Source organism: Rhodnius prolixus, unplaced genomic scaffold, assembly GCF_049639745.1.
Source record: "Rhodnius prolixus isolate KJV_2025 unplaced genomic scaffold, Rpr scaffold_29, whole genome shotgun sequence".
In the NCBI taxonomy this organism is placed as follows: domain Eukaryota; kingdom Metazoa; phylum Arthropoda; class Insecta; order Hemiptera; family Reduviidae; genus Rhodnius; species Rhodnius prolixus.
In genome coordinates, this window is record NW_027411628.1 from 572863 (window position 1) to 600747 (window position 27885).

Genomic DNA, 27885 nt, shown 5'->3' on the forward strand with positions numbered 1-27885 from the left:
TACTGCTTCTCCTTTTTCCTTTCTTCTTAGTGACTGTCTGCCTATAATTGAGGCATAGTTTTTCCCTTTTCAGCGATACTTACTGTTTCAGGTATTGGGGGTTTTTCGCTGTTGTTCCCCCAAGGACCATTACTTAACCCATAAGCATCCTCTCTTCCTACTCCTTTGTTCATTCATTTATTTCCCTTTATTTACTTATTTATTGTTATTATTTTTTTCCCCCCTATATCCGATTCTTATTTAACTCTGAACAACAGCGTGGCGCTCAAGGTAAGTAAAAACCACCCTTCCCCACACCCATCTTCACTGAGCTGGTGGCACTCCTTTACCTCCCCCATCTGAGGAGGGTAACAGTTTGGCGCCCAACGTAGGGCTCGAAGGGTGGTCTTTAGAGAGAAGTATATCTTTTTTTTTTTTTGTTGTAAATCTAATCTGGGGTATCCAGATATAATCTTTATTTTTTTGTTATCTTAAATAGAACAGTTGTAGACTAACAGTTTCTCCTGTTGAACCTTGTTTTACCTTCAACCTCTCGTTTCTTTATTTACTTGGTTTACCTTTGCTGGGTACTATGGATGTAGGAAGGTTAACCTAAGACGAACTTCAGTACGAAGCCAGGGTCAGGCGCCTGGCGGATGGGGGTTCAATAGAGGAACTGAGAAAGAAGCTGAGACCTATTCTCAAATTAGAAAGAGAAGGAAAGGCGGTATTTCCCACCGAATTTACGTCTGCTCTTAGCGAGTTGGGGGTTTGTCGTGAGAAGGTACAGACACTGAAGGCAAGGGTAGCTGCCTTAGGCGACCAACCAGCCCCAGGGGATATTAAAAGAATAGATACCGGCCTCCAGCATGTGACCAGTAGGATTAATCGGATAAAACCTATGGACACTGATGGAGAGTCATGGAAGGAAAGAGACGAATTAGCTGACGAATGTGCATACCTTTGGGCCTGTTTAGAGGAGTGTCGTTCCCAACAGGAAGGTGCTCAAGGGCTAATTGGGTATCCGGTGTCGGAAGGGCTTTCAGTCCAACCTTTCGCCCAAGAACGTGTTATATTAGCGGCCATAAACTTGCAAGTATCCCAGTTACAGGAAGTGGGGTGACATGTGTCAAATATCAAAATTTTACGTACTGAAACATGGCTATACCTCTCGCACAAGAATTGTTCCCAATCATTAATACTTATTGGATTAGAATTAAACTTTTATTTTTTAATTTATTAACAGTTTGCCAAAATTGTTTTACATTGGAGCATTCAGATAGCTGTTTAGACATTAACTGATTATATTCCAATTTTTACGAATTATGTAGTTTTTGCTTCATACGAAGTACAAATGAATACCAACGTTTCAAAGTATCCGTCCATTTAGGACATCAATATAAAGGTGTACGTGAACATATCGGACCCTTCCCTTCGTGCTCTTGAGCTGGAAACTTGTGTCTGTTAAAGTTCGTTAATTTTTTTCATTTTTCATTGGTTAAATATCAGTGTTTTCTGTGAAATTTGAGTTTAACAGAATCTATTTTTTACGATCTTTTTAGTGGTGCAATTTTTATGACTTAATTTTTATGACTTTTTAAGATATAGACGAAATTATTCAAAAATTTATTGTGAAGAATTAGTGACTATACTCTTGTTGTAAATTTAAAGTACATTTAATCTGGAGTGGGGAGTGTAACAATACAGTTGAATTTAGTGGGGTAATTGTGTGTGCCTTATTGGCCACGCCCACCTGCTCACTTGCTTGATCAGCTGCGAGAGACCAACAGGTATATTTTTAATTAAAGTAAAATACCTACGTATAATTTAATATTACGTATACGTATTGCGAGTTTGAATAGAAACAGATACGTTCTCTGTCTATGTATGCATCGTAATTCTGATCAAATAGATTCGTCTCAATCGACTGTGGGTGGAAAAAGGAGGAGAGATAAAACTTCACCGTTGAGCGCGGATAAACAAGTAAAAAAGCAACAGATTGCAGTAGATAAAAATAGTACAGAGATGGGGGAAGTAGGTCAAATGTCTATAAGTCAATTAAAAGAATGTTTTAGGGATGTTCTTGATGCTAGATTGCATGAGGCTAAAGATGATATTAAACAAATAAATGTTAAATGTGACGTATTTATGGAAGAAAACAATAAATTAAAAGAAAAGATAAAGGATATCGAGAATAAATTCATTGAAGTAAACAATCAGTTGGAGTATGTCAGACAACAATTAAGAAAGAATAATATTGTTTTCAGAGGGCTGAAATGTAATGAGGCCGATAACTATATGCAAATAGTAAAAACTTTCTGTGTTAATATGCTAGGTGCACGTGAAGATGTTACAGTATCCAGAGTTTACGCAGTTAGTTCGAGAATTAGCACTAATAGCAAGATACTAATTGCAGAATTCCCATTCGATGAAGATAAAGTGCAATTATTAAGAAAAAGTAGGATATTAAATGGTACTCAATTCTCGATCCAACAAGATATGGTCCCAACTATTAGATATAAACACAATAAGCTTTCGGCCATAAGAAATCAAATCAAATTGATTAATAAGAATGCAAAAATAAATGTGAGAATGGACAATATGTACTGTAATGGAATGAGATTTACTTGGTGTGAGTGTAAAGGGCTAATAATGAACGGCACGGATGGAGTCAAAAATCTGAATGAACTTTTTAATTACGACTTTACTGATTGTATTCACAAACTACTGAATGAAAAGCAGAAAGTACTAAGTAATAAAGAGGCCGTTTCTGGACAATTTCATACTCAGACTGATAACCGGAAACAAGTGCAACAGTCATTGGCTGGAAACTCAGGCGTTTCAGGTTTGGCTCCCAACATTTCGGAGGTATGAGGTAGGGCAGTCTGTCAGTTTCAAAGAAGAAGAAGTGAAGAGTTTGTAAAAGAAAATTTCTATTTAAATATGTTGTCGTATAATATTTGCGGGTTAGGTAGTAAACGTGAAGAAGTTGGGTTTTTTAATTTTATTAAAGAATATGATTTATTTTATTTAATAGAAACTTTTGTTGTAGAGAAGGATATAGTTATGTATGAAAAGTATTTTTCTGGATATAATTTACATTGGATAGCAGCAGAGAAAGTAAACAGGTATGGCAGAGGCAGGGGTGGATGTGTTATTGGTATAAAAAGTAATTCCCCTTATTCTAAATTTTTAAAAATTGTTAATGTAGATGGGCTCTCTGTAATAAGTTATGAAGATAGGAACATAAAATTTTATATTGTACCATTGTATTTAAATATTAGAAGCTGGGATGAAGAATTTGTAAGATTTTCTAATTTTGTTAATAAACAGTCTAGTAGTAATTTTATTGTAATGGGAGATGTGAATGCTAGATTCGCAGATTTGCAGACTATACCAGAAAGTGTTTCGAATAATCTCTATCAATTTAATATAAAACGACAATCAAAAGATAAATGTATAAATAGTAAAGGTAAACGTTTTATGGAAGTTTGCGATGATTTTAATTTAATACTGCTTAATGGGAGAACGGCTGGTGATTACGAGGGTGAATTTACTTTTGTAGGTGGGCCCGGTAATTCGGTTATTGATGTATGTTGTGTATCGTTTGATATATTACATATTATAAAAAGTTTTAGTGTAAATGTTAAAAATTATTCTGACCATATGCCAATAAGTATATCTGTTTATTCAAAAAAGGAGGAAAGGGATCCAAATATAATGCCTCTGCTGCCTAAATTAATCTGGTCTAAAAATGATAATTTATTTTTTAAGAAAAAATTGGAATTCAAATGTAAAGGAAATATAGTTGTGCCAAATAATACACAGTTAGCAATAGATTATTTATGTTCTATGATTAGAGAATCTGCTGCCTATGGTAAACAAACAAAAACCTTTCAACCTAAACAAGTAAAACCCGTGTGGTATGACAATGCTTGTAATCAACTTAGAATATGTTCATTCAAATTGTTAAATATTTTTCGAAAGAATAATTCAGGGTATGTTAAACAATTATATCTGCAAGCTAATAAGGAATATAAAAGTATTTGTAGAAAAAAACGAAAAAGTTATTACGAATCATTAAACAAAAAATTTGAAAGTATTAAAGATTCTAAACAAATGTGGTCATTAATAAAAGTTTTTGTAAAAAAGTTTTTTGTATGTGGTGCTAATATAAAGAGCGATATATGGTATGAGCACTTTAATAAATTGCTCAACCCGGCCTCTGAATATAGTCCGATTCTATATGCAGCCCCTTATTACGGTGACGATATTTTAGACTCTAAATTTACAATTAATGAATTGGAGGCTGTGATTATGAAAGCGGGCAGTAATAAGGCCCCGGGCTTTGATAGAATACCGTCTGAATTTTACAAAAATTGCCCACAAACTTTTTTGCTACATCTTTTATCTGTTTTTAATTATATTTGGGAGTCCGGTAATGTGCCACATTCGTTTGCTAAATCGATAATATTCCCACTGCATAAGAAAGGCGATGTAAACAGTGTGGAAAATTATAGGGGAATTTCATTTGCCGATGCCGTTTCTAAATTATTTACGGGTATGCTACTTTTGAGATTGGAAAATTGGTGTTCTATTAATAAAGTTTTAAATGAGTATCAGGCAGGCTTTAGAAAAAGCTATTCTACAAATGACAATATTTTTAATCTTTTTAATATAATTAAAATAATTTTGTCCGTTAAACGCCAGAAAGTTTATTGTTTTTTTATAGATTACAAAAGCGCATTTGACACAATAGTTAGAAAATCACTTTTTTATAAATTAAATTGTTTAGGTATTTCCTCTAAATTTATCAATATATTAAAAATGCTATACACAGACACTCAATCAGCTGTTTGGGTCAAAGAGGGTGTAACCAAATGTTTTAGAACAGAACTAGGGTTGAAACAGGGGTGTCTACTCTCTCCGATCCTCTTCTCCTTGTATGTGAACGATCTCCCTGAATATATCGGCGGTGGACTCAAAATAGATGAAATGAATATAAATTGTCTCTTGTACGCGGACGATATAGTCCTAATGAGTTCAGACCCGGTTGTACTTCAAAATATGATTAATAAAGCAAGTGAGTATTCGAAGTTATGGAACTTAACTGTGAATCTCAACAAATCGAAAATCATGGTATTTCGGAATGGGGGTAGACCGGCTAGGAGTGAATACTGGACCTGGGAGGGGTCACCTGTTGAAATTGTAAACTATTATAAATATTTAGGAGTTGGTGTTACACCTCAGTTATCGTTGAGAAAACACTTTGAGGAAAAGCTCTCAACAGCTAAATTTGGTATCAATACGACCTGGTCTAATTACATTTTGAGAAAAGAAGTCCCATTATCAGCAAAATACTCCGTATTCGAATCGGTTTCACGGGCAGTGATGTGTTATAGCGCTCAGGTATGGGGTTTCAAGCCTTTTGATGAAGTGGAAAAAATTCAGAGATTTTTTATTAAGAAACTTTTTGGTCTTCCTCCCTCCACTCACAATTACATGCTGTATTTAGAAACAGGACGAAAAATAATGTACCTATATACTTTACAGCTGCATTTTAAATACATTTTAAAAATCTTAAAGCTGCCGGAAAGTCGATTGCCTCATTTTATCGCTAAGAAAATAATTCAAAAGAAGCTGTACTGGTACAAGGAATGGCTGGATATGTCTGAGAAATATGATTGCAATATCGAGGAAATTGGTGAAGATTGCGATAGGTTGGGAGAAAGTCTCGATATGGTTGTTTGCCGGGTCGATACTTTTTAATCGCAACACTGGTTGTTATTGGCCTCTCGATCGCAGCATCACTCTTTATATGGTGAATTGTTATTAGGAGAAAGTCCTCGAAGTTACATTACGAATGTAAATAAATTGCACTATATGGGAGTGTTGTTTCGGTCGAGATGCCAACTGTTAAACCTAAATTTTAAACCCTTTTCTCCGGACTCGAGCGGACTTTGTACCATGTGCAATCGATCTGAAAAAGAAGACTGTTTTCACTTTTTAGCGGTATGTCCTGTGCTGAATGAGTACCGTAGCAGGTGGTTGGGGAAAGCCCAGTTGTCAAGGGAGGAAGTGATTCAATATTTAAATGGTAAAAACTGGAACCATCTATACCAGTACGTGACCAGGGCATCCACATATAGAAAATTTTTAATAGACCACTATAATGAATGAATAAAGGATTCTTCATTATTCATTCACGTAAAGACCTATAAGAAGGTCGTAAGGAAGGTAAAAAGACCTGAAAATTTTAAGGTTCAAATGTACATTTTATTTTTAATTCAAACTAATTATTTTATTTTATTTTGTAATAATTAAAAATCATTTTATTTTCAATTAGAAGGTAACTTGGCAGACGGACAAATTGTCCATTGTCTTAAGTGTTTTTTGTTTATAAAAAGTGTAAGTTTTCCTTTTATTTTTTTAAATAAAACACTATCTATCTATCTATCTATCTATCTATCTATCTATCTATTCCAATTTTTTAGTATTTAATAAATTCTTATATAACGTTTTTTCATTCAAATATATTTGCAACATATTGGGCTCCATATTTTTTGCTTTTAATTTTCTATACTTCTTTTGTAATGACATTTTTTTAGTGTGTCGAACCATGGTTTGCGATAACGATTACTATTGATGTTGTTATTGTATACAAATTTAATCATATTAGTATTGATAGCCACTTCCGTTACAACACTGATCAAATTATTATTTAATTCATCTATAGATTTTTTACTGAAAACAAAACACATATATTAGTTGAAAATTTCATATTTTCTAAATATGTTAAAAATAAATCTGAACTCCAACACAAAGTTTTATTACAATTTCTTCCCTTAATTTTATATTTATTGACAGAGGAGTGATTATTAATTAGCAGTTCTAATTTTAGTGGTAAATGATCCGAAGTTGTTACAATATCCGAAACTATTAGATCTCCAACCAAGGTTAATAGGTCAACATCAGTCCAAATTAGATCATTCACTGACATACCTACGGGGGATACAAAAGTAAAGTTCGCTGGACTATCACTGATCGTTCTCCCATTTAGCAACAAAAAGGAATTCTCATCCAAGAACGACATTAGTTTAGAGCCCTTATTATTATGCACTTTGTCCATACTTGATCTATATTTGAATAAATGCGAATAACCTGTAAACTCATTAATACATTGGTCTAGTGAACCCATCCTACAGTTAAAGTCGCCTCGAATAACAATCATATGATTGTCATATTTGAACTTTAAATCTTCTAATACCGATGCTAAATTTTCTAAAATTTTATCTAATTCAGTGGAAGGTTTGAAATAAATAGAACCAATTATTAAAGGAGGAGATACCTTAACCAAGAGAAAACTCCAAAATTCACATGATGCAACAACCTCTGTGACGAAACTTTATTTACATAATGTTAATAAGCCACCGCTCGAACGGCCTTGAATTTTTTTTTTTTTTTGTCGCATTAGAAAAATAACAATTATAATCACTGAAAAACCTTGGTGGATTTTTGAATTGCAAAGATAACCATGTTTCGGACAGACAAAGAAAATCAAACCCCAAAAAGGAATTGTAATCATGAAGAAAATTATCAATCCCGTGTACATTCCAAAACAAAATAGTAATAGTTTTTCGAGATGAATTCGCTTTAAATGTATCATTATTATCTAAATAACCAAAATTGTCTACCATTGAGGAAGCCTGCAATTGCTGTGGTTGCTACTCCGGACTTGAATGTGCTTTCTTCCTTTTAGCAATCTGTTTGCCCAGATTACTTCCGCCGCTCGCAGAATGACCAGCTTTCGCCTTGGATGAACATTTCTCAACTCGAATTCCTTGTTTTGCCTTCTTCTTGATCTTACTTTTCCGCTGTGCGTCTTAGGAAGTAACGTTTCCAATTTTATTCTCATTTTCGGATTCATCAGATAATCCTTCACTGGAGGATGCTGTCTGCATTTGTTTTAATTCATCGAGGGTAAACACTTGTCCCTCAACAATTAATTTATCATAACGAAGAAAAGCCTTCTTCCTTTTTTCTTGCGCCTTTTTCTTAAAAAAGAGTAACTCTTTTCTAATTTGGCGAACTGAAACAGGAAAATCCTCTGATATAGATATGTTCAAGCCCCGCAACTTATTACAATTACGTAATATCTCTATCTTTGTTCTGTAAGAGATTACTTTAATCACAACTTTTTCCTTTTTGCCAGTTCTTTTAATCCAGTCTATCTCCTTTATAGTAATATCGATTGACAGTTTGTCTCTTATTATACTCATTACGCTATCTTCGAGTTGTTGAAAATTTTCGTCTTCCTTTTCTCTCAGATTATACATAATTAAATTATTCTTTCTCCAAAATACTGATTTCCATAAACTATCCTCTTTATTCAATTCAACTCTTTTATTTTCAAGTATCTGAATTCTATTTTCTAAATTTTTAATATTTGTATTCATATTTATTACAGTGCATTTAACTTCTGTCAAAAATTTATCATTCGCACTTTCCATTGTTTTCTTTAAATCTTCAAACTTATTTTCTATGCAAGAGATTTTACTGAGAATCTCTTCAAGAGTAGATTTTAATAACTTTTCATCACTCATTTTCTCTATTTTCTTATAAAACAAAGTAATATTAGAGTTTGTTTCCGACTTACTGCCAGAATAGATGCTGGAATGATAAATGATAAAGAAAATAGTAGAATTAATCAGTGGCCTTGAAGTATCTCCCACTCAAGCGATTCACCTTTTATACTTACAATTGTTTGTACTTGATGAATTAAAACTATTGCAGACAACATCCTTCAGTGAAGTAGTATCTGATGAATTTGAAAAGGAGACTAAAATCGGAAACGTTACTTCCTATGACGCACAGCGGAAAAATAAGTTAAGGAGAAGCCAAAACAAGGGATTCGAGGTGAGAAATGTTCATCTAAGGCGAAAGCTGGTCATTCTGCGAGAGGCGGAAGTAATCTGGGCAAACAGATTTGTCCCGCTCCCCTGCTTAGAATTTGCATGTTGGCGCAAGCAGCACGTCACTTCTCTGTTGGCAAAACTGTAAATGAAGAAGGAGAGGGGACAGCAGTGTATGGCCAGTAGTATGGGCAGAACGAGTCCGTCTTTGGAGTCATTGGATTTGAATAAGTTCCAGGGTTGGAATCGATTCCAACAACTCGTTACTGATTCCAGTCTCTGTACTTACCCTATGCAATACCACAAATGTCACGCAATTTATTAAAATATATCATTAAAAGTTAGCTTTCCCAGTCAATAACAAAACTTTGTAATTCAAATATTAACATAAAAATAGGATAGTCAAATATAAAAATTAAAGCAATGCAGTTTTCACATGATCTAGCATGACCACTGGAAGACTGGAGTTAACTTGCTTCAAGGGGATTCAAGATAGAAAAACGGAAATGGGTAGGAAATTATTTTCATAAAAAAAAAAAAATTCTAACCCTTCAAACAAAATGATAATTACTCATAAAGAAAGAAATATTTATTTATTCTGTTTTAATCAGACAGGTGACCAGGAGTTTCAAAAACAAAACTTTTTAGAAACAAATATTAAAAATTAAAAATTGAACAGAACTTAAACAAAAAATATTTTTTTTTTTTTTATTTTTTTTTATCCTACGCCTTCACGGTCAATGGCTACTTCAGCCATGCGACGTCTGGCAGCCCAATATAAAATATTATTTTTTTTTGTGTGGGTCCGTGGGCATATTGTCCCGGACATCCTGCAGTTGGGAGCATGTTAGCAGGTGCGGACCGTTCATAACATCTCCACCACAAAGCACACAGATACAATTGTCCTTAATGCCAATTCGGTGGAGATGTTTCTGAAGGTAATCATGCCCCGTCAATAATCTAAAGCATGCCACATCTGTTGATCTAGGCAGATCGGTGGGGAGTCTTCCTTTGATATTTCCAAGCACCTCCCACTGCTTCCCTTGTGCTTTTCCCCTTTGTTTTTCGGCCATCTTCGATCGAAATCGGAGCCGGATCTCTCTCTTAGCAGTTCTAAGCGGCAGAGGGGCCTCGAACCGAACTTGATTTGCCCCCTTTTTTGCCAATCTGTCAACTTCTTCATTGCCCCGGAGTCCAACATGACTCGGGATCCACTGCAGTACAACTTGCTTCCTTTGCTAAAGTAACCTATCTATGAGAGCCCTGCATTCCTTTATAATGATGTCGTCTTTATCATCGTAGCCGGTTACTACTGAAATAGCTGCTTGGGAATCCACAAGTAAAGCAGTCTTGCAAAAGTCCCTTTTAGCTACCTCTTCCTACGCTATGGCGATGGCGTGCAGTTCTGCGTCAAAATTTGATGCTAACTTTCCAACAGGAACACTCAATTTGAACTGCCTGCGTAGATTCCTGCGCCAGCATTACGGTTTGCACCTTTGTCAGAACCATCGGCGTAAACATGTACCCAAGGCGGAGAAGGGAAAACATTATTTATTGTTTCCAGGACAAACAATTTTAATTCATGCGGGGGACTGCTTTGCTTTCTTACATCTTCTATTAAATTCAGTCTACCCGGCGCTAACTGTGGCTCTTCCCAGGAATCAGAGTCAGGAAAGGGTTTCCAATTTTGTAAATCCTCAAGCCCTATTTGCTCACGTAAATCTCTAACTTTACCCGCAAAGCATTTTTGAGTTTTCAACCTCAATGTGGGCACACTTTCGGTTTGCCAGTACTTAATGGGTAATCGCTTTAATCTTTCATCGAGGTTAATCGCAGCAATCTCTCGGCGGACGGCAAGTGGCTCGATATCTGCTTGCATCTCCATTGAAGTAATAGGGGTCGAACGAGGGGCACCTAGTATAACTCTTAGGGCCGCGTTTTGAACTTTGTCTAGTTTACCACATATTCTTTCAGGGACAGTAATCAGAGCTTCCGTGCCATATTCTAACGAGGGTCTTAAATACGTTAGTAGTATAGTTTTGGGCATCCGAAAACGTTTTTTTGCGTCGACCCCTTATGGGTGACCGGGCGAGGGAATGCAGGGGGGTTTCCCCCCTTCCTCACCCCTGTCCACACCAAAATCGAGCGTGCGTACGTATGAGAGGTAGCGCGCGTACACGCGTCTTCTCCCATCTTTTCTACTTACCAATCATCGTACAGGATGAGGTCTTATGCCAAGCCCCTTCCCACCCCCTCACCCTCACTCACTCTAGGAGTGGGAGTAGGAGGGGATGAGGATGGCTTAGGACCTGCCCCATGTGACGTAGGAGATGCGTTCCTTTGACGTCACACATGCGCATCTCCTACGACACAAGGAACGCAAGTCCTACGTCACAAGGCATACCCCTCATGTAGGCCAAATGGGTGAGAGGGGTTAGTGGCAGAGAGTACGTCACATGGTCGTCCAGTCCCACGACCATACTAATCTCCTACGTCACAAGGTACGCAAGTCCTACGTCACAAGGCATAACCCTCAAGCCGTCCAAATGGATGAAAGGGTTACAGGGGTGGAGGGCATATGACGGGTACATTGCACATCTCTTATGACACACACACACACACACACACACACACACACACACACACACACACACACACATATCCTATTAGCGCATTTTAATAATTAATTAAGAATATTAGTATTATTTATGTGGTTATTATGATGGCCATGTAGCGTTTTCCCATGTCCTATGACTCACACAAGCCTCTCTTAACATGTTCTTATCACATCCTGTTTCTAATAGTGCATTTTAATGTTATTAGGAATATTATTTAATATGGAATATTTTTTAAGAGTATTAATACTTGGAATATTTTCAATAAAGGGAATAATATTAACAGTACATATAAAGTGGGGATCCTGGCACAGGGCAAATGAGCCAGGCCCCCCTGCCGCCTCTGGTTTACAATATCCTTACCCCTCTCCCTCAACATTGTGCAGGCAGTCCCCTCTACCCCTACCCCCACCGCCGACCACCAACTCCTCCATCGCAGAGTAGATATAAAGTGGGGATCCTGGCACAGGGCAAATGAGCCAGGCCCCCCAACCGCCTTTGGTTTACAATAGCCTTACCCCTCTCCCTCAACATTGTGCAGGTAGTCCCCCTCTACCCCCACCCCGACAGGCAAATGAGCTAGTGAGAAATAAAAAATTTAGTTTTATCTGGTGTATTCGATCCGACGACTCTGTGCACCAAAAGCCGACGCTTTACCATCCTTGACCATAGTGGTAGTCTTGTGTATGGTTATGAAAGATGTGAATCTTATGTTTCGCGGTCGGCGCGGTTCTCTGTGGGGGATTCCAGTTTTGTGCCCGGGGTTTTTGTCAAGGCGGTCTTCTGTGGTGAGGGATACTGGGCCGGTGTTGAGATCCGGTTTTTGCGACAGTGTCTGTTGGCTCAGGGTTATTGCACCGGTGAACTCCTTTTGAGGGGGGGTTGTCCTGGTAGTTACATATCGCGGCAGGTGTGCGCACTGCTGGAACATGCTCGTGCATAGCAGGGTTAATGCACTGGTGGTGTTGAGATCAGGTTTTTAAATGTCAAGGTTATGTAGGCGACAGTTGGTAGGGTTATTGCACCGGTTATAGTTTTGTTTACTATTAATTCCTTCACCGGAGTGTATATATAGGATATATATTTATTTTATCTTAAAGATTGAATCTTACGACCGTGAGGTGTGGCGGTAGTTAGATAAGAAATCGGTGGATTATATATTCATATAGGTAAGAAAACACCTTGCTATGCTATTTGGCGAAGCGATTTCTGCGACCCCCACTCCTTTACCAACTGGACAGCTGTATTGCACAACATTATGCAAAGAGTAATGGCTACAGTTTTACTACCTACCTTAAATGTGGTGCGGCGGTAGTTAGATAAGAAATCGGTGGTGGGGGGGGATTATATATTCAAGTTTTTATTATATCTATCTTTAGTTACCAACATGTCTAATAAAGAGTATGGACTTCAATTGTGCACCAGTTTTGCCATCAACAATAGTAATAGTAAGAGAATCATTTCCGGCCTATCTGAAGATGATATTCCTATTGCTGCGTTGAAAGGACGTAAGGCTGAGGTGATTTATATTAGCCAGGAGGATTGGCGTGTTTTCTACGACAAGCGTGGAATATGTGAAGATTTTTTCAAGAAAAAAAAGGTTGAGAGGAGGAAATTAGATTGCAATATTCGACAATGACTTTGGAGAAGAAGGGTGTGCATAAGGTGATTACATTTACGGCCAAACCTACATGGATGGATACATTTTTGAATTTAGAGCCTCTTAAAATATCTCTATTAAGAAATGAATATTTTCAACTGTTGGCAATGTATAATTGTTTACAAGATCAGTTTAATTATTTAAGTAGAATCTATAAGCCTTGTACGCTAGAATATAATCCAGAGGAGAATAAAGAGAATTAGAAATTCATGTGTTTTTTTTTTTCTTACCTAACCCCGTCAAGGACAAGGAAATAAAAAAAAAAAGATATTGAAAAATATTTAACTGGATAAATTGTCCAAGTTAAATTTTGTCCACCCCATTTATATTTACTACTATCGACCACGAAGGGGGTGAAATTATCTTCAACACCGCATCTAGATCTATTCATAAAACGTATTGTTTCTTCATTCTCCTGCCCATCTGCCGGTAGAGAGTGTATAGTCTGGAATAGTTTTAAAGCGCTGCTAGCTGCTGTTAAAGAACTATCATCTTGATTCAAATAACCATATATTTGTAGATAATTAATCGTAGAGTTGTTGTAGGATAATGCGTAAGGTAAACAAAACGTAAGAATTAAGTACCTTATCATGTTGACCGTATGCTGCATAGTTTACAAATGAATGAGGAAACACACAAGGATCAATATAAATAGAAGACAATTAAGAGAGAGAGAAAAAAATATATTTATTTAACCATACAAAGTGTTTAATGCGTGCGAAATTTCATGATCTAACATAGCTGCGTAACTACAAATGCATGTATCAGGCCCCTCTTCACAATCTTCATTTGCCCAGACACAATTCGTGTAGTGACCTCCATCAGTTGTACTCCTTTGTTTACATTCCTTGGCTATTTCCTCCAGGTCTTTAATGGCTGACTCAACCTTCACAAGTAAATCAGCCTTATCGAAATCTCCAAGATTTACTTTGATGGTGTCTAAATCCTGTCTGAATCGGCCGTATAAGGGGTGTGAGAGTATACTCTCCAAGTGTTCCATGATGATGATGATGATGTTAACTGTACGATAGGTAACGAGAAAATGAAGGCGAAAATCTAGTATTAGTTGACTAAATCCTTTGCATTTATCCAAGATGGTTTAGGGAACCCCCACCATTTCACGTACACCTTTTCTGCGCAATATCCTCTCCACAAGATATACATCTTTGAATTTAGTTTTCTGTAATTCCTGCGAATAAAATGCTCCTTGTATAGGTTGTTTGGACATATCTTCTAGAAGATAATTCAATTGGTGGAGAGGGGGTCGTTGAAACTGCTTCGTGGATAGCATAGTGATCTAAAATCTTACCTATATGAAGGCGAAAATCTAGTATTAGTTGACTAAATCCTTTGCATTTATCCAAGATGGTTTGGGGAACCCCACCATTTCACGTACACCTTATCATGTTTTCTGCGCAATATCCTCTCCACAAGATAAACATCTTTGAATTTAGTTTTCTGTAATTCCTGCGAATAAAATGCTCCTTGTATAGGTTGTTTGGACATATCTTCTAAAAGATAAGTATAAGGTATTGTCCTGCGTACAGCTACAACTTTAAATATTTCAGCTGACCAATTTGGTGTAAAACCTCTGGAGAATACGGTTCTATTTTTGGAAATGCGAACATAATCTCCTTCCTTAAAACGTGGTTCACCTCTTTGCCTCCTCCTCCTCTTCATCATCAATATATCATGCGCGTTACTCTGATTCACTTCTGAAGGTTTCATTCCTATTGTACGGTGAACTGTATTGTTATACTTGTCTATTAGACGAGATAAATGACCAATATATTTGTAACTACCTTGGAGGCTGAATAAACGATACATTAATCCTTTAAATGTTCTATTAAATCGTTCAACAATGGCACATTTAATTTTGCTAAATGTACTGTAGTGATTAATTTGATATGATTTCATAAGCTGCTTAAAATGAGCATTGTAGAATTCCTTGCCATTATCTGTTTGAATATTCTCTGGAGTGCGTCCACTACTGCTAAGAATATGTTCCAAAGCTTTTACAATATCCTTTCCTCCTTTAGACTTTACCGGCTCTACCCAGGCAAACTTGGAAAAACAATCAATCACTGTCAATATATACTTGAAACCCTTATTTTCACGCGCGTAAGGCAGGAATTCGATGAGATCCATTTGCCATAGATCATCCAATCCTTTTAAAATAGTTTGTCGTCTAGGATAATGCACTCGTGATGGTTTGTGAAGCTCATCAACTATTTCCTCTTTGATGTTTGCCATCACGTTTCTAGAACTTTTTTCAACAGAAAGGCTGTAACAGGTGTATGCGGCGGCAATAGACTTATTCTATTGTTCATAACTTCAAATATACGATTTACAAAGGTGGTTGTCGACTGTAGTCGAGATTGATCGTAAACATTCAACAGGTATGATTTTGTGACCAGATCTTCTCTTTCATTCACTAATTTAGTAACATATACTCTCATATATTCCTCTAAATCAGCCAGTTTTACATAATAGTTTTGAAGGTGTCAATTCCAGTGAGTCGTTTATGTTTAAAGTCAACGTACTCCTCCTCCTCCTTCCTATCAACATGTAATGGACTCTGCGACCACGGTCTGCCAAATTTATCTGTTGTAGACATGTGACCTGTGCAGGCAAAACTAATGACATTTCCATAGTTTTAGTAGATTATATTAGCTTCTCTCAACTCCTCTACAATAGATTCTATTTCATTTTCATGTCCGCTATGACCTGCCAGTTTAGAGGCAAACAGAATCTGTAATCTTGCGACTAACTCGTTTGGATCGTCCCAATATTCGTAGATACTTTGACCTTCCCACATTCCCATACCTGTCTTTTTCTTCACTGATCTAAATTGATATAGCTTGGATAGTGGTGGCGGCGTCGAAGCCTGTGGTAACAACCTATGTTCAGCACCTCCTTCTCCTGGGTGGAAAAGAGGTCTAACTATATTTTTATACTTCCATCCTTTACTACCACTCATCTGTTTTTCCTCACTAAACTGTTGTTTATGAGCATTACTCAATTCTAGAATATTTTTATAAACTTGTAAATCGTTTTCCGTATATGATGTGGGTTTTTTAAGGAATAATAACTGATATAAACCTGGTGTCCCCTCAAACAATTTATTTTTTATCACAAGATCATTTCCATTTAAGGTAACATTTACATTTCCAATGACCATTCCACCGGTTGGTAATATACGAATACCGTACCTATCATCTAAATCCGTCGCCGCCGTATGAGCAGAAGTGATGGATTTATATAGGTATGGTTTAAGTAGAGGACCAATGCTTTCCTCTGCTTTCAACTCTTGCAGCAATAGAGAATCATGTTTTAGAGGCGTTTCCTCCTCCTCCTCCTCTTTCTTAACAGGTTCCACTTTAACCATAGCCTCCTTCTTCCTCTTCTTTTTAACTAATTCCTGAAGCGGTGCAGTAATAGGTCGAAAACTGGTTTCCAACTTCTCCTGAGTTAACTGCAAACCACGTTTCATACTTTTAAATTTATTACGCAATATTTGAGAAGTTTGAATAAGTTGTTTAATAAGTTTAGGGTCCATGACTGGTACTGATGAAGAGGTTGTTGCAATCACTCTATATATAGATAAGTGTATCTAATCCTTTCCGAAATCTCCCCTTGTTTACATCTTTTGTCTTATCAATGGCTACAAACCCGTGAGGCTCGTCCCAACAGGCATGACATATTTGTTTGAATTTTTCAAAGGAAATATCCGGCGAACTTACATGATCGCTATAGACATGTCTCAAATTTAAATCATCCTGTTTGAATAGCATAATAAAATTAGCATTATCACGTATAAGATGTTTTGGTATTCGAGCATAACTCTGTGTCAAGTAGAAACAATCAATGGATCTGTGCCGACTCATACTGAAATACTGTCTAATAACATCCTGCTGATCCATAGCAATGTCGTCGAAAATAATAATGGAGTTTGTTTTAGCCTCTTCAGGCGTGGGCACCTGGTTAGTATCGTTTACTGTGGAAAACCCCACTTCCGGCACCCGTTTACAAACCTCTTCCAAGTATAAATACTTTTCCTGTTGTAACGATCTGCTACATACGTAAATATTTTCAAATTTCAATCCATTTGGATGTAGAATTAAGCAGGTGATTAGGTTGGTTTTACCCGAACCAGATGTTCCACAGATCAATGCTCTTATACTATTCGGCAAGAGGACACCATGACGACTGGCCAAGTTCTCAACATCAGGTAGTAGATCATAAATTGGTAATCGTTCACTTTGTTTCTCTAGACGCATGACTAGCTCTACATATATATAAACGCTCACGTAGCAAACACTCTAATCATAATGATAAAGAAAACCGTCGGGAGAGGACTTATAAACTCAGTGATTGACAAACTAACTTTTGAAGCACATATTCCCGGTTATAATTATTGTGGTCCCGGAACTAAACTTAAAAAGAGATTATCACGAGGTGATAGAGGAATCAATCCTTTAGACGAAGCTTGCAGAGAACACGATATTGCGTATTCTGAAAATAAGGATCTAGAGGTAAGACATACGGCTGATCGTATACTTGCAGAAAAGGCTTAACAAAGAACAAGTGCACGCATCTTTGGGCGAGAAAGCAGCAGCCCGGGCTGTTACAAACGTTATGAAAGCTAAAGTGAAATTGGGTGGTGGTGGTGGTGGTGGGAAACGTCGTAAAGGTGTTTCCGTTAAAGATGTGATAAATGCAGCTCGTATAACTTCACCGCTATTGTCCATTAGTGATGGTTCAAAGAAAGCGCTGAGAAAGGCTAAACGTTACATTAAAAATAAAACTAAAATAAGGAAAATTCCAAGAGTGTTACCAGTGCCTAGAACCGGAGGTATTCTACCATTTTTAGTGCCTTTATTTGCAGGACTTTCTGCGCTAGGAAGTTTAGCTGGAGGCGCTACGGCAATAGCTAAAGCAGTCAAGAATACTCAAGAGGCGAGAGATCGTTTGGAGGAAATGAGAAGACATAATAGAAAAATGGAAGAGCAGCATGTTGGCAGTGGATTTTTTCTCAAACCCTATAAAACTGGTTATGGTTTAGTTAGGAAAGCAGAATGACTACATCCTCCTCCTGACAGAGCACTCACAAATATAGATTTGTTAAAATTTGCCAAAGACATTCCTCATTTTAGAGGTGTATATATGCGCGACACCCTACCAAAGGATATTAAAGCGGATGAATGCGCCATAGTGAATTTAGATTCAATTAGAAACAGCGGTACTCATTCGGTTGCGTATAGTAAAAAAGGTAATGAAATCACCTATTTTGATCCATTTGGAAATCTTAGACCTCCATTAGAGCTTTTACGCTATTTCAAAAACTGTAAAATTACCTACAATCGTCAGAGGTATCAGGAGTGGAATACGCCTTATTGTGGACATTTATGTTTAAACTTTCTCTATAATAATGCCTAATCTGGTGTAGAGAGGTTAGTCATGTCGTTCACCTTCACGCTGACTGGTACATCCAGTGTGCTTAGTAATGACATATTTCCTCCCATTGATCTATCATCAGAAGGTTACATCATCGGTCTCCTCAGCCTACAATCCTACAACTCTATACCGAATATAATTCAAGATGTAAACAATAAATTTCATTATGGGGATGATGGTGGTAGAGTGATTGAAATTCCTACTGGCGCGTACGAGATTGACGCCTAAAGAGAAACATTAAATCTCCAGATTTTATCAAAATCAGAGGTAATGTGAACACGTTAAAGGTTGAACTAATGTGCTCGCAACCGATCCATTTCAACAAGGAACATTCCATTGGTCCGCTACTCGGATTCACCAAACATAGAGTGTTGGAGAAGATGGTGGTTCATCAGTCTGATGAACTAGTAAGAATACATAATGTAAATACGGTGGCAGTTAATTGTAATTTGGCCATAGGTTCCTATAGAAATGGAGAACCTGGACATACAATATATGAATTTTCTCCTACAGTTCCTCCAGGTTATAAGCTAGTACAAGAGCCCAGTCCGGTCATTTATTTACCAGTCACTGGAGAGAGAATTGACAATATTACGCTAACTCTCACGGATCAAGATAACAATATAGTGGATTTTCGTAAAGAAGTGATTATTTAAAACAGAATGGGCTTTGATTACCAAAGGAGAAGAAGTATAAAAAGCGATAGCGTTAGGAGTAAACCATACAGTACTGCTACTCGCAGGACGAGGTTAACACCTGCAAATATCAAATTTCTACAGAGAATAGGATTGGTGGTAAAGCGGCGGCGGCGCAATGGAAGAGTATTAAACGTGAATGATGAAGTAGTTTTCGACGATCGCATCACCGACTACCAATGGCATAATCATATGCCCATTAATAGTTCAATGAACAATTCTGACGAGATCATCATCTCCATTCAACAACAGGACATATTCACCGTTCCTTCAAAGAGTTTTCTCTACATTCAAGGGCAGGTGAAAAAAGAAGCTGATCAAGATGTTAAATTAGTGAGAAATGCCTTCTTGTTTCTCTTTGATGAAATCAAATATCAGTTGAATGGAGTTTTGATTGACCATGTCCGTAACCCTGGAATTACCACCACTCTTAAAGGTTATGTATCTTTTACCAGAGACAAGGTGGAAACATTGGAGATTGCAGGATGGAAACCTCCAAGTATAGATGTAAATCTAACTGACGAAGAGGGAAATTTCGATTGTTGCATTCCACTGGATACCGTCATGGGCATCTTTGAAGATTACAATAGAATAATTCTACAGGGTAGACATGAACTTATTCTGCATAGAAGTAAAAGTGATAATGACAATGCTTGCCGCTCATGCGACTACATAGGCTAATATAGAGATCAAGTCTATCCAATGGAGGGTACCGTATGTGAAAGTGTCTGATCAACAGAAATTAAAGTTTCTAAACGTTGTCAATAGGCGAAAGACCATTCCCATGGCATTTAGATCTTGGGACCTTATTGAATATCCAACCCTACCTGCATCTACTAAACATACATGGGCTTTGAAAACTAGCACAAATTTGGAAAAACCACGCTATGTTATTGTAGGATTTCAAACAAACAGGAAACATAATTTCACTGCAGATCCTACAATCTTTGATCAGTGCAACAAATGTGAAACTATTTTTAAATTCACAAGCATATCCCTATCACGACCTAAATGTAAACTATAACAAAAACTACTACAGTTCCATATATTATATGTACCAGGATTTCCAAAATAGTTACTATGGAAGAGAAAACAATCCTCTATTGTGCAAACATATGTTTAAGGATCTTGCACCCATTATTGTGATTGATTGTTCACGTCAATCTGAAGCTATTCGCTCATCCTCTGTTGATATAAGAATTGAGATGGAATGAAGTGAAGCCTTCAAGGCCAACACCACAGCATACGCATTAATTTTGCACGACACATTGATCGAATACTCCCCTCTACAAGGACTAGTCAGACGTATCTAAAACCAGTTTTTTTTTTTTGTGGGGTATTGCTGGATATATAATGTGGCTGCTTCCAGAGAGAGTCAGTCAGTCAGTTCATCAGTTACAGCAATGAACGGTGTTGTGATAGATTTCCAAGCTTTTCTTTTCAAGAAAAAGTTTATAGTTAAGGAGGTCACCATTATCGATCTCCTTAATTACCCAGTTATTGCGCATTGGCTACTCAAACCGCCAGAGGAGAAGTTGGAAGAGGGCAGAAGCTGCCCAAGCAAATGGCTGGAGAGCAATCTCCATGCAATAGAATGGACCAAAGGGGACGTGAGATATGAAGAATTTACTACATTATTCCAACAAGTTATCCAAGATTTCAGAGCAATATTCGCAAAAGGATACGACAAGTGTAAACACTTGGGGAATATCCTGGGAAGAGATGTTCTAGACTTGGGTGAATTTGGATGTCCTTCCTTACAAAAACTGCCAGGGGCTACATTGTTTGAAATATGCGAGGATACTCATTCCTATAGAACGCAGTATTGCTCGCTAAAGCAAGCAAAACAGTTGGCTTTTTGGATAAATGCAAATCTGGACAAGGTGAACTTGGAGCAAATGGATGCAAGAATTAAAACCTTCAGCAATTATGATGGTGAACTGGATGGAAATCTACTCGCCATCCACGGATATTATCACTATAGGAAAACAGTTACATGCTTCTTTTGTGGCAGTGAAGTCAACATCAAGAGGGGGAGAAGGAGGATGTGCCTCTGCTGCAGCCATTCGCAAGACTGCGAGTGGAAGAAGACCTGTTTATAATATTTTTTTTTATGTTAATATTTTTTTAATATGTAAATATGTTTTTAAAAATAAAAAATGATTATTTGAAAACTTGTCTTTTTTTTTTTGGAGGAGAAAGAAAAACACACATTTTTTTTTTTAAATATTTTATTTTACAAATAATTATGGTGATTACATAGATGCCTTATAAAATATTTTTTTATTTTACAAATAATTATGGTGATTATTACATAGATGCCTTATAACCTATGGCTAATGTTTGAACATTGTCTGCAAGGATCTCTCTTTTATCATCAAATGGTGATAAAGATACCTTTGTTTATTTCACTAGTATGCACTACATGTTTCTTTGACTGAATTACACTCATCAAAGTTTTATGTTCATTTTTAGAGACAAACAGTCTACATAATCTTGGAAACATATGGTCTTTTGCACAGAACTACTTTTAATTCCTTTCACTTTTTTAATATTTTTCCCCCCTCTACATCGATGAAATACATTTTGGCTCTAAGCCCTACAAAACCTCTAATTATCTTACCCGCCACTTCATCTTTAAATGTCCCCATAACTTTTCTATTTTTGATGGAATAACAGGGATGGTTGGCGGGATAATCAGATGTGTCCATATAATCTAATAAACTTGACATATCTTTATAAAAATCCTGGGTTTTTAGGAAGTATGTGAAAGAGTCGGTATCGACATAGCAGAGTTTTAATTTCTCTACACCGTATTTAGGTAACATTATGTTATAGTGATAATTATACATTACAGTTTTTGATAGGTCTAAAATGCTCATTCCCACATAAATTGGTTTTTTGAATACAATAGACTTTTTAGCCATGTGAATTGCGGCCAAGTTCTCACCAATTATTGTACGATCAATGAAATCCGGTCTAGCTACTAAACGTCCAATTTTCCTCGCACTAGACACCAATTGAATGTTCACCCGTTTACGTATGTTCTCCATTGTTTTACCAAAAATTGCATTATTCATCAATTTGAAAAAGTCTTTCAAAATCATTTCTAGCCACCTTTCTAAGCTCGGCATTAAATTCCACATACGGACTTAACCATTTAGATTGATTAAACTTTAGTACACGATTAATTTTCACCAATATCAAACCACGTTAGAGCATGGTTTCGTAGAGTAACGTAATGAACAACATAATTACTACGCGTACCTAAATGTGGAACTAGCTTCTTGTGTTTATTAATTGTAATAGTTTCTGGTAGAAAGGGTAGATCGTTGTGTAACTTGTGTAGTTGTTTTGGATATTCCAGATCAACGTCCAGGATATATCCAACATCATCATCATCTTTTGTAGACTCTAAGGAGAAAGTCTCTGGGGGCACCCATTGAAATCCTCCGTAAGGTAGAGACATTGTCATAGCTTTTCCATACGAATTCGTACAGTCTTGGTAAGATATAAATGTACTCTCCTTATTCGCACCATAATCAGTCATGTAATGGTTGTTGGCGCGAGCGTACCTTTATTTATTTTTATTTATTTATAATTTGTCAACGGGGTGAACCCCATACAAATAGAGTTTGGTATTTACATCATTACAAGTTTAGCAGACATATGATAATCCAACAATGAGAGACCACAATGATTGACTGCAGAAAAACAAAAATAGTTAGAAAATTGATAATACAAGAAATTAGCAACAGCGAAGCAATACAAAAAGAAGTGCCAATGACAAAAATTACAATAGCTTGTACAAGAGTAAGTAGTTGAAAAACAAAAAAAAGAATACAATACAATAAAATTGACATGAAAATTAAATTCAGAAAAGAAAGGCAGTAATCAAAATTGATAATTATTCATTTAATATAAACGATCTGATCTTTAAACAGTTTACAATATAATAGTATAGATTTTTTATTTCCTGTTCAGTATTAATGGCTAGTACATTAGGAAACAGCTGTGGGGTAACATTTATAACCTGTGGTATATGATGCTTGCGAAGTGGTTCGTATATCGGACAAACAACAATCAAATGAAATAAGTCCTCAGCAGCCTTATAATTACATATTGTACACAACTCTTTAGGTTTGATGATATAGGTGGTGTTTTTAACCATTAATTTAACTTGATATGTACCAGAAAGCCTCAATTGCGTGAAAAGTTTTAGTATGCCAAATGGCAAGTTAAGGTCAATGTAGGGCTCCTTATCATAAGTAAGAGTGAATAGATTAGTAGAGAAACGTAATGAACAACATAATTACTACGCGTACCTAAATGTGGAACTAGCTTCTTGTGTTTATTAATTGTAATAGTTTCTGGTAGAAAGGGTAGATCGTTGTGTAACTTGTGTAGTTGGCTTGGATATTCCAGATCAACGTCCAGGATATATCCAACATCATCATCATCGTGTGTAGACTCTAAGGAGAAAGACTCTGGGGGCACCCATTGAAATCCTCCGTAAGGTAGAGACATTGTCATAGCTTTTCCATACAAATTCGTACAGTCTTGGTAAGATAGAAATGTACTCTCCTTTTTCGCATCATAATCAGTCATGTAATGGTTGTTGGCGCGAGCGTACCTATGTGATACCTGACAGATACCTCCTCTGCAGGTATCATATCGTAGTCGGTCAACAGTTGTAGACGAACGTTTGTAAATTTTAGCATTGCATCAAATGTTAATCCCGGAGCTGTATAGTAATGACACGGGTCCAGTTTGTGATTTTTCAACGTAATTGTACGAAAATTTTCAAACATAGAACATAATTGAAGAGTGTCTAGGAGAAGGTAATGATCTGCATATTGTCCTAGTGTTTTAAACTGGAATGTATTCCACACATTAACTGTGTTTGGTCCCCGCACTGGTCGCGGCCCCCCTGGGTCAGAATTTTCTATCACCATCGGCCCTTGGTTGGCAGTATTGGTGTGCAGAGAGTGGGGGTTGGTGCGACACAGACGATGTGCCCCCCTTTTTGTGACGACAGATTCATTGGGTGCGTATGTTAACAAGTCAAGCAACAAGTGTTCAGCCATCTTGTGGCGTCGTTTTCTCTCTAAAAAGTTTTTAGTAAAAACCTTGTGCAAGTTTTCCCTAAATTGTCTGTGTCGGATAAGCTATCAGTACCGAGTAGCATTGAGTGTTGTATTGTCAGGAAAATTACTGTAAGTTTTGTACAATTTTGTAAAGAACGAACTCAATTGACATCCCCTGTCTGGGGTGCTCAAAGTTATTTCTATTGTATTTGCCTCGATACCCTGCGTGGTATTTCCTATGCGCATATAAAAACCCCTGCGGACAGCCTTGTACATAATAAACCTGTCTTTTTTCCCAATACCGTGCCTGGTATTATTTTTCAAAGCTCCAATCAGCCTGTTAATTGCCTTTCAAGTAACTATTCCCCCAATGCTGTGCCTCGGTATTGAAGATAAGATTTATTATAAAGTTTTTCTTACTAGTTAATTCTGTTAAGCATTGTTACTAAATTTATATTGTGAATAAACTATTTCCGTTATAAAGGTATTTCAAGTGTGGTGGTGTCCCCCACCCTTACTCCTCCCCTCAATAAATTTAAATTTGAATCTTAACTGCTTCATTTTTTATACTGCCCTCCCCTTGTCATTTATAGCAGAATTTCTGACATGGGGCCGAAACCCGGGAACCACTTGAAATACCTTTAAATATAGTTGATTTTTAATTAAAAAAAAATAAAATAAAGGAAAGTTATATTATTGTTAACCTGTCAGACATTGAGTTTGTGCGTGGCACATTTCAGTTTATTCTCCTTGTTTATATTTATATCATTAAGTTGTTTATATGTCGTGTCTAATTATTGTCAATTATAAGTCATGTTAAGTCGATTTTATATTTAAACTATATTAAGCTGGCATACCCTTATATACCTTAGATAGTTATATTTTATATACATTTATATACCTTTATGTGTCTCATCTATGCATTGTTGCATTTTAATTGTGTTTTAGATTCTCTTGCGAATCTATAGGTTGTCCCTTGTCAGTAACACTTTTAATCAATTTTTGCCATTAGTTTTTTCTATTCTTTCTTTGGTTGGTTTTAACTTTGATTTAAGGTTCAACTTTTGTATAACTTTAAGTGAATTATTAGTATTAAGTCCTTGTTGTACTTATATTTTGTGTTCATTACCTATTATTTAGTAAAAATTTTTTTTCTTATAGTGTTTTGTCAAGGTTCGGTTGTCTGGATCTATTAATGACCATGGAAGAACAAATTCAGGCTACCCCTCCTCAGTCGCCAGTCCCTCCCAGTCCTCCCGAATTGGAGGAAACCCCTCGAGTTCAGTCACAGTCAGATCACAGTTCTGACATAAATGCAGTCAGATGCAGACATTTGATAGCTAGATTAAATAGTTGGTCGCGAAGGGTCCGTGACCTGTCCCCTAGTTCCCCCATGCCTTGGAGCTCAGTCGTCAGTACTCATCCATGTTCTCCTTGCTGCCCAGACAGTGGACAGGGAAGCATGGGAGTGGCTGCGCGCCCAGCCCCCAGAAGTCAGTGGTCCCCTCGCTTTATCCCTGTCTGAAAGCCATGAGCTAGCTGAATCGGCGCAGCTAGCCACTATAGTGCCCTTATTGGCCACAGCTCCCCCCGGCCACTCTGACTCGATGTGTCAAGGTTCTCCTGTCACAGTGACGGACGAGTCTATTATCGAATTGGCCCGACGGCAACTTCGAGAATTGGTCATTCCCAATATAACCCCTTTTTATGGAGATGTCCTGCAATACAAAAGTTTCAAATCGACCTTCACGTCTGAGGTCCACAAGTTGTCCCTGTCTGCCGCCAAGCGGCTTGACGCCCTCAGATCCTCCTTGAGGGGCCCCCCTTATCCATCATACAGAACGTTCAGTCCTCCGAGGAAGGCTATGCCTACGCGTGGGAAATACTCGATTCCCGATATGAGGGTAGGCTGCGCATCGCCAGTGCCATCATGGAGACATTCCTGCAGTTCCCTGGTGAGGACCCTAGCATTGACAACTGTATAGCATGGCTGTCACGCCGACAGATCATGTTAGATCAATGCGAGATTCCGCATCCCCTGGACTTCCTACTTTGTCATGACACTCTCTCCGTCCTCACCCCTGCCCATCAAGAGGAATTTAGGAAGAAATATTTAGGATCCTTTGATTCACTTCCTACCAGCACTCAGGTCCTGGATTTTCTAAAGGACCAGGAAGACAGGTTCTCGCCAAAATTAACCTTTGGTCAATCCTTGTCCAACCCTGTTGTACAGCCCATTCCTAGACACAGTTCTCCTTCCCCTTTCCCCTTACCTCAACGTCGTCCTGCTTCTCCCGTTCAGCAGATCCAAGTGGAGGCGCTCTCTTCTCCCAAACAGTTAAAAGGGTACACACCCAAACCAGTACGTTTCGTTCCCCGCCCACCAAGGAGGCCTTTATCATCCGCATCACCTCCTCCAGTTCATCCGCCGACTCCTTCCATCTCTCGTGCCCCAGTTTCCTCAACCTCTACGTCTCTCCAATGCTACGTGTGCGGGAATTCGCACCGTATGTCTAAGTGTGCTGACTACTTGAACATGTCAGTTACTGACAGGTGGAGCTTAGTGGTGAATAAAAATTTGTGCGTCAACTGTCTTTCCGCCAACCACTCCGTGGCTCGATGACCTTGCCAGGTCGGATGCGCAAAATGCCACGGGGAACACCACACTTCTCTACACCCCCCTCCACCTTCCACGAGTTTGAGTCAGAAAAGAGCACGTGCGGTTGACATTCCGCCACTAATGTCCCTGCAGACCCATCGGCCCCCAAAATCTAGAGTTCTAATGAAAAGGGCGCCTTCCCCGGGCCTCCCTGATTCTCCTCCCCCGTATCCTCGGCGTTCCCTTCTTCCCCCCAGCTCTTTCGAATCTCACTTGTCTTTAGGCCAAGCCAGGGACTCTGAGTCTCGCCCTAAGTCATCATCCTCCTTAGATAGTCTGCCCCCGTACTTCCTATCACTTATTTTGGCCGCCACCCAGCACCATCCCCACAGACAGAACAATAGGTTCTTGGCAGGCGCGATACCCCTTCATTGTCCAATTTCGCCTTCTGCCGTCGCAGATACTGTCGTCTATGTCATGCGACGAAATCCTTACGGAAATCAGTCTCCCCCACTGCCCTGGTGCATCTTCTTGGAGGGGATGGCCAGTGGTATCGCGCTCGTGCCTTGCTGTATTCAGGCAGTGAGATCAACTTAATGACTAAAGCTTTTGCCAAGGAAAGCAAATTGACTTATAACCCCATGTCAGGCGGTGTTCGTGGCATAGGGGGCAATATTGCCACCCAAGTCGTGGGTCAGGTATCGACCAATTTAAGACAAGCCCCTCCTTTTGCCCAACTAAAAATCGCTTTCCGCGTAGTTACCAAGACTGTCCCAGATGCACTATCCTCCTATTTTCCTGTCAAGGATTGGTCGCATCTAATAGACAAACCTTTAGCCGACCCAACCTTTAATGAACCAAGGCCAGTGGATGTGGTCTTC

The 27885-nt window shown here is 37.9% G+C and overlaps 1 protein-coding gene across 1 annotated transcript; it reads left to right on the forward strand.

The window, feature by feature from the left end:
- The first annotated feature begins 19285 nt into the window (after positions 1–19285).
- LOC141459889 (uncharacterized) lies at positions 19286–19999 on the forward strand. Its single transcript, XM_074139447.1, has one exon. It carries the CDS (start codon positions 19286–19288, stop codon positions 19997–19999), a length of 714 nt encoding a protein of 237 aa, XP_073995548.1.
- The last annotated feature ends 7886 nt before the right edge of the window (positions 20000–27885 follow it).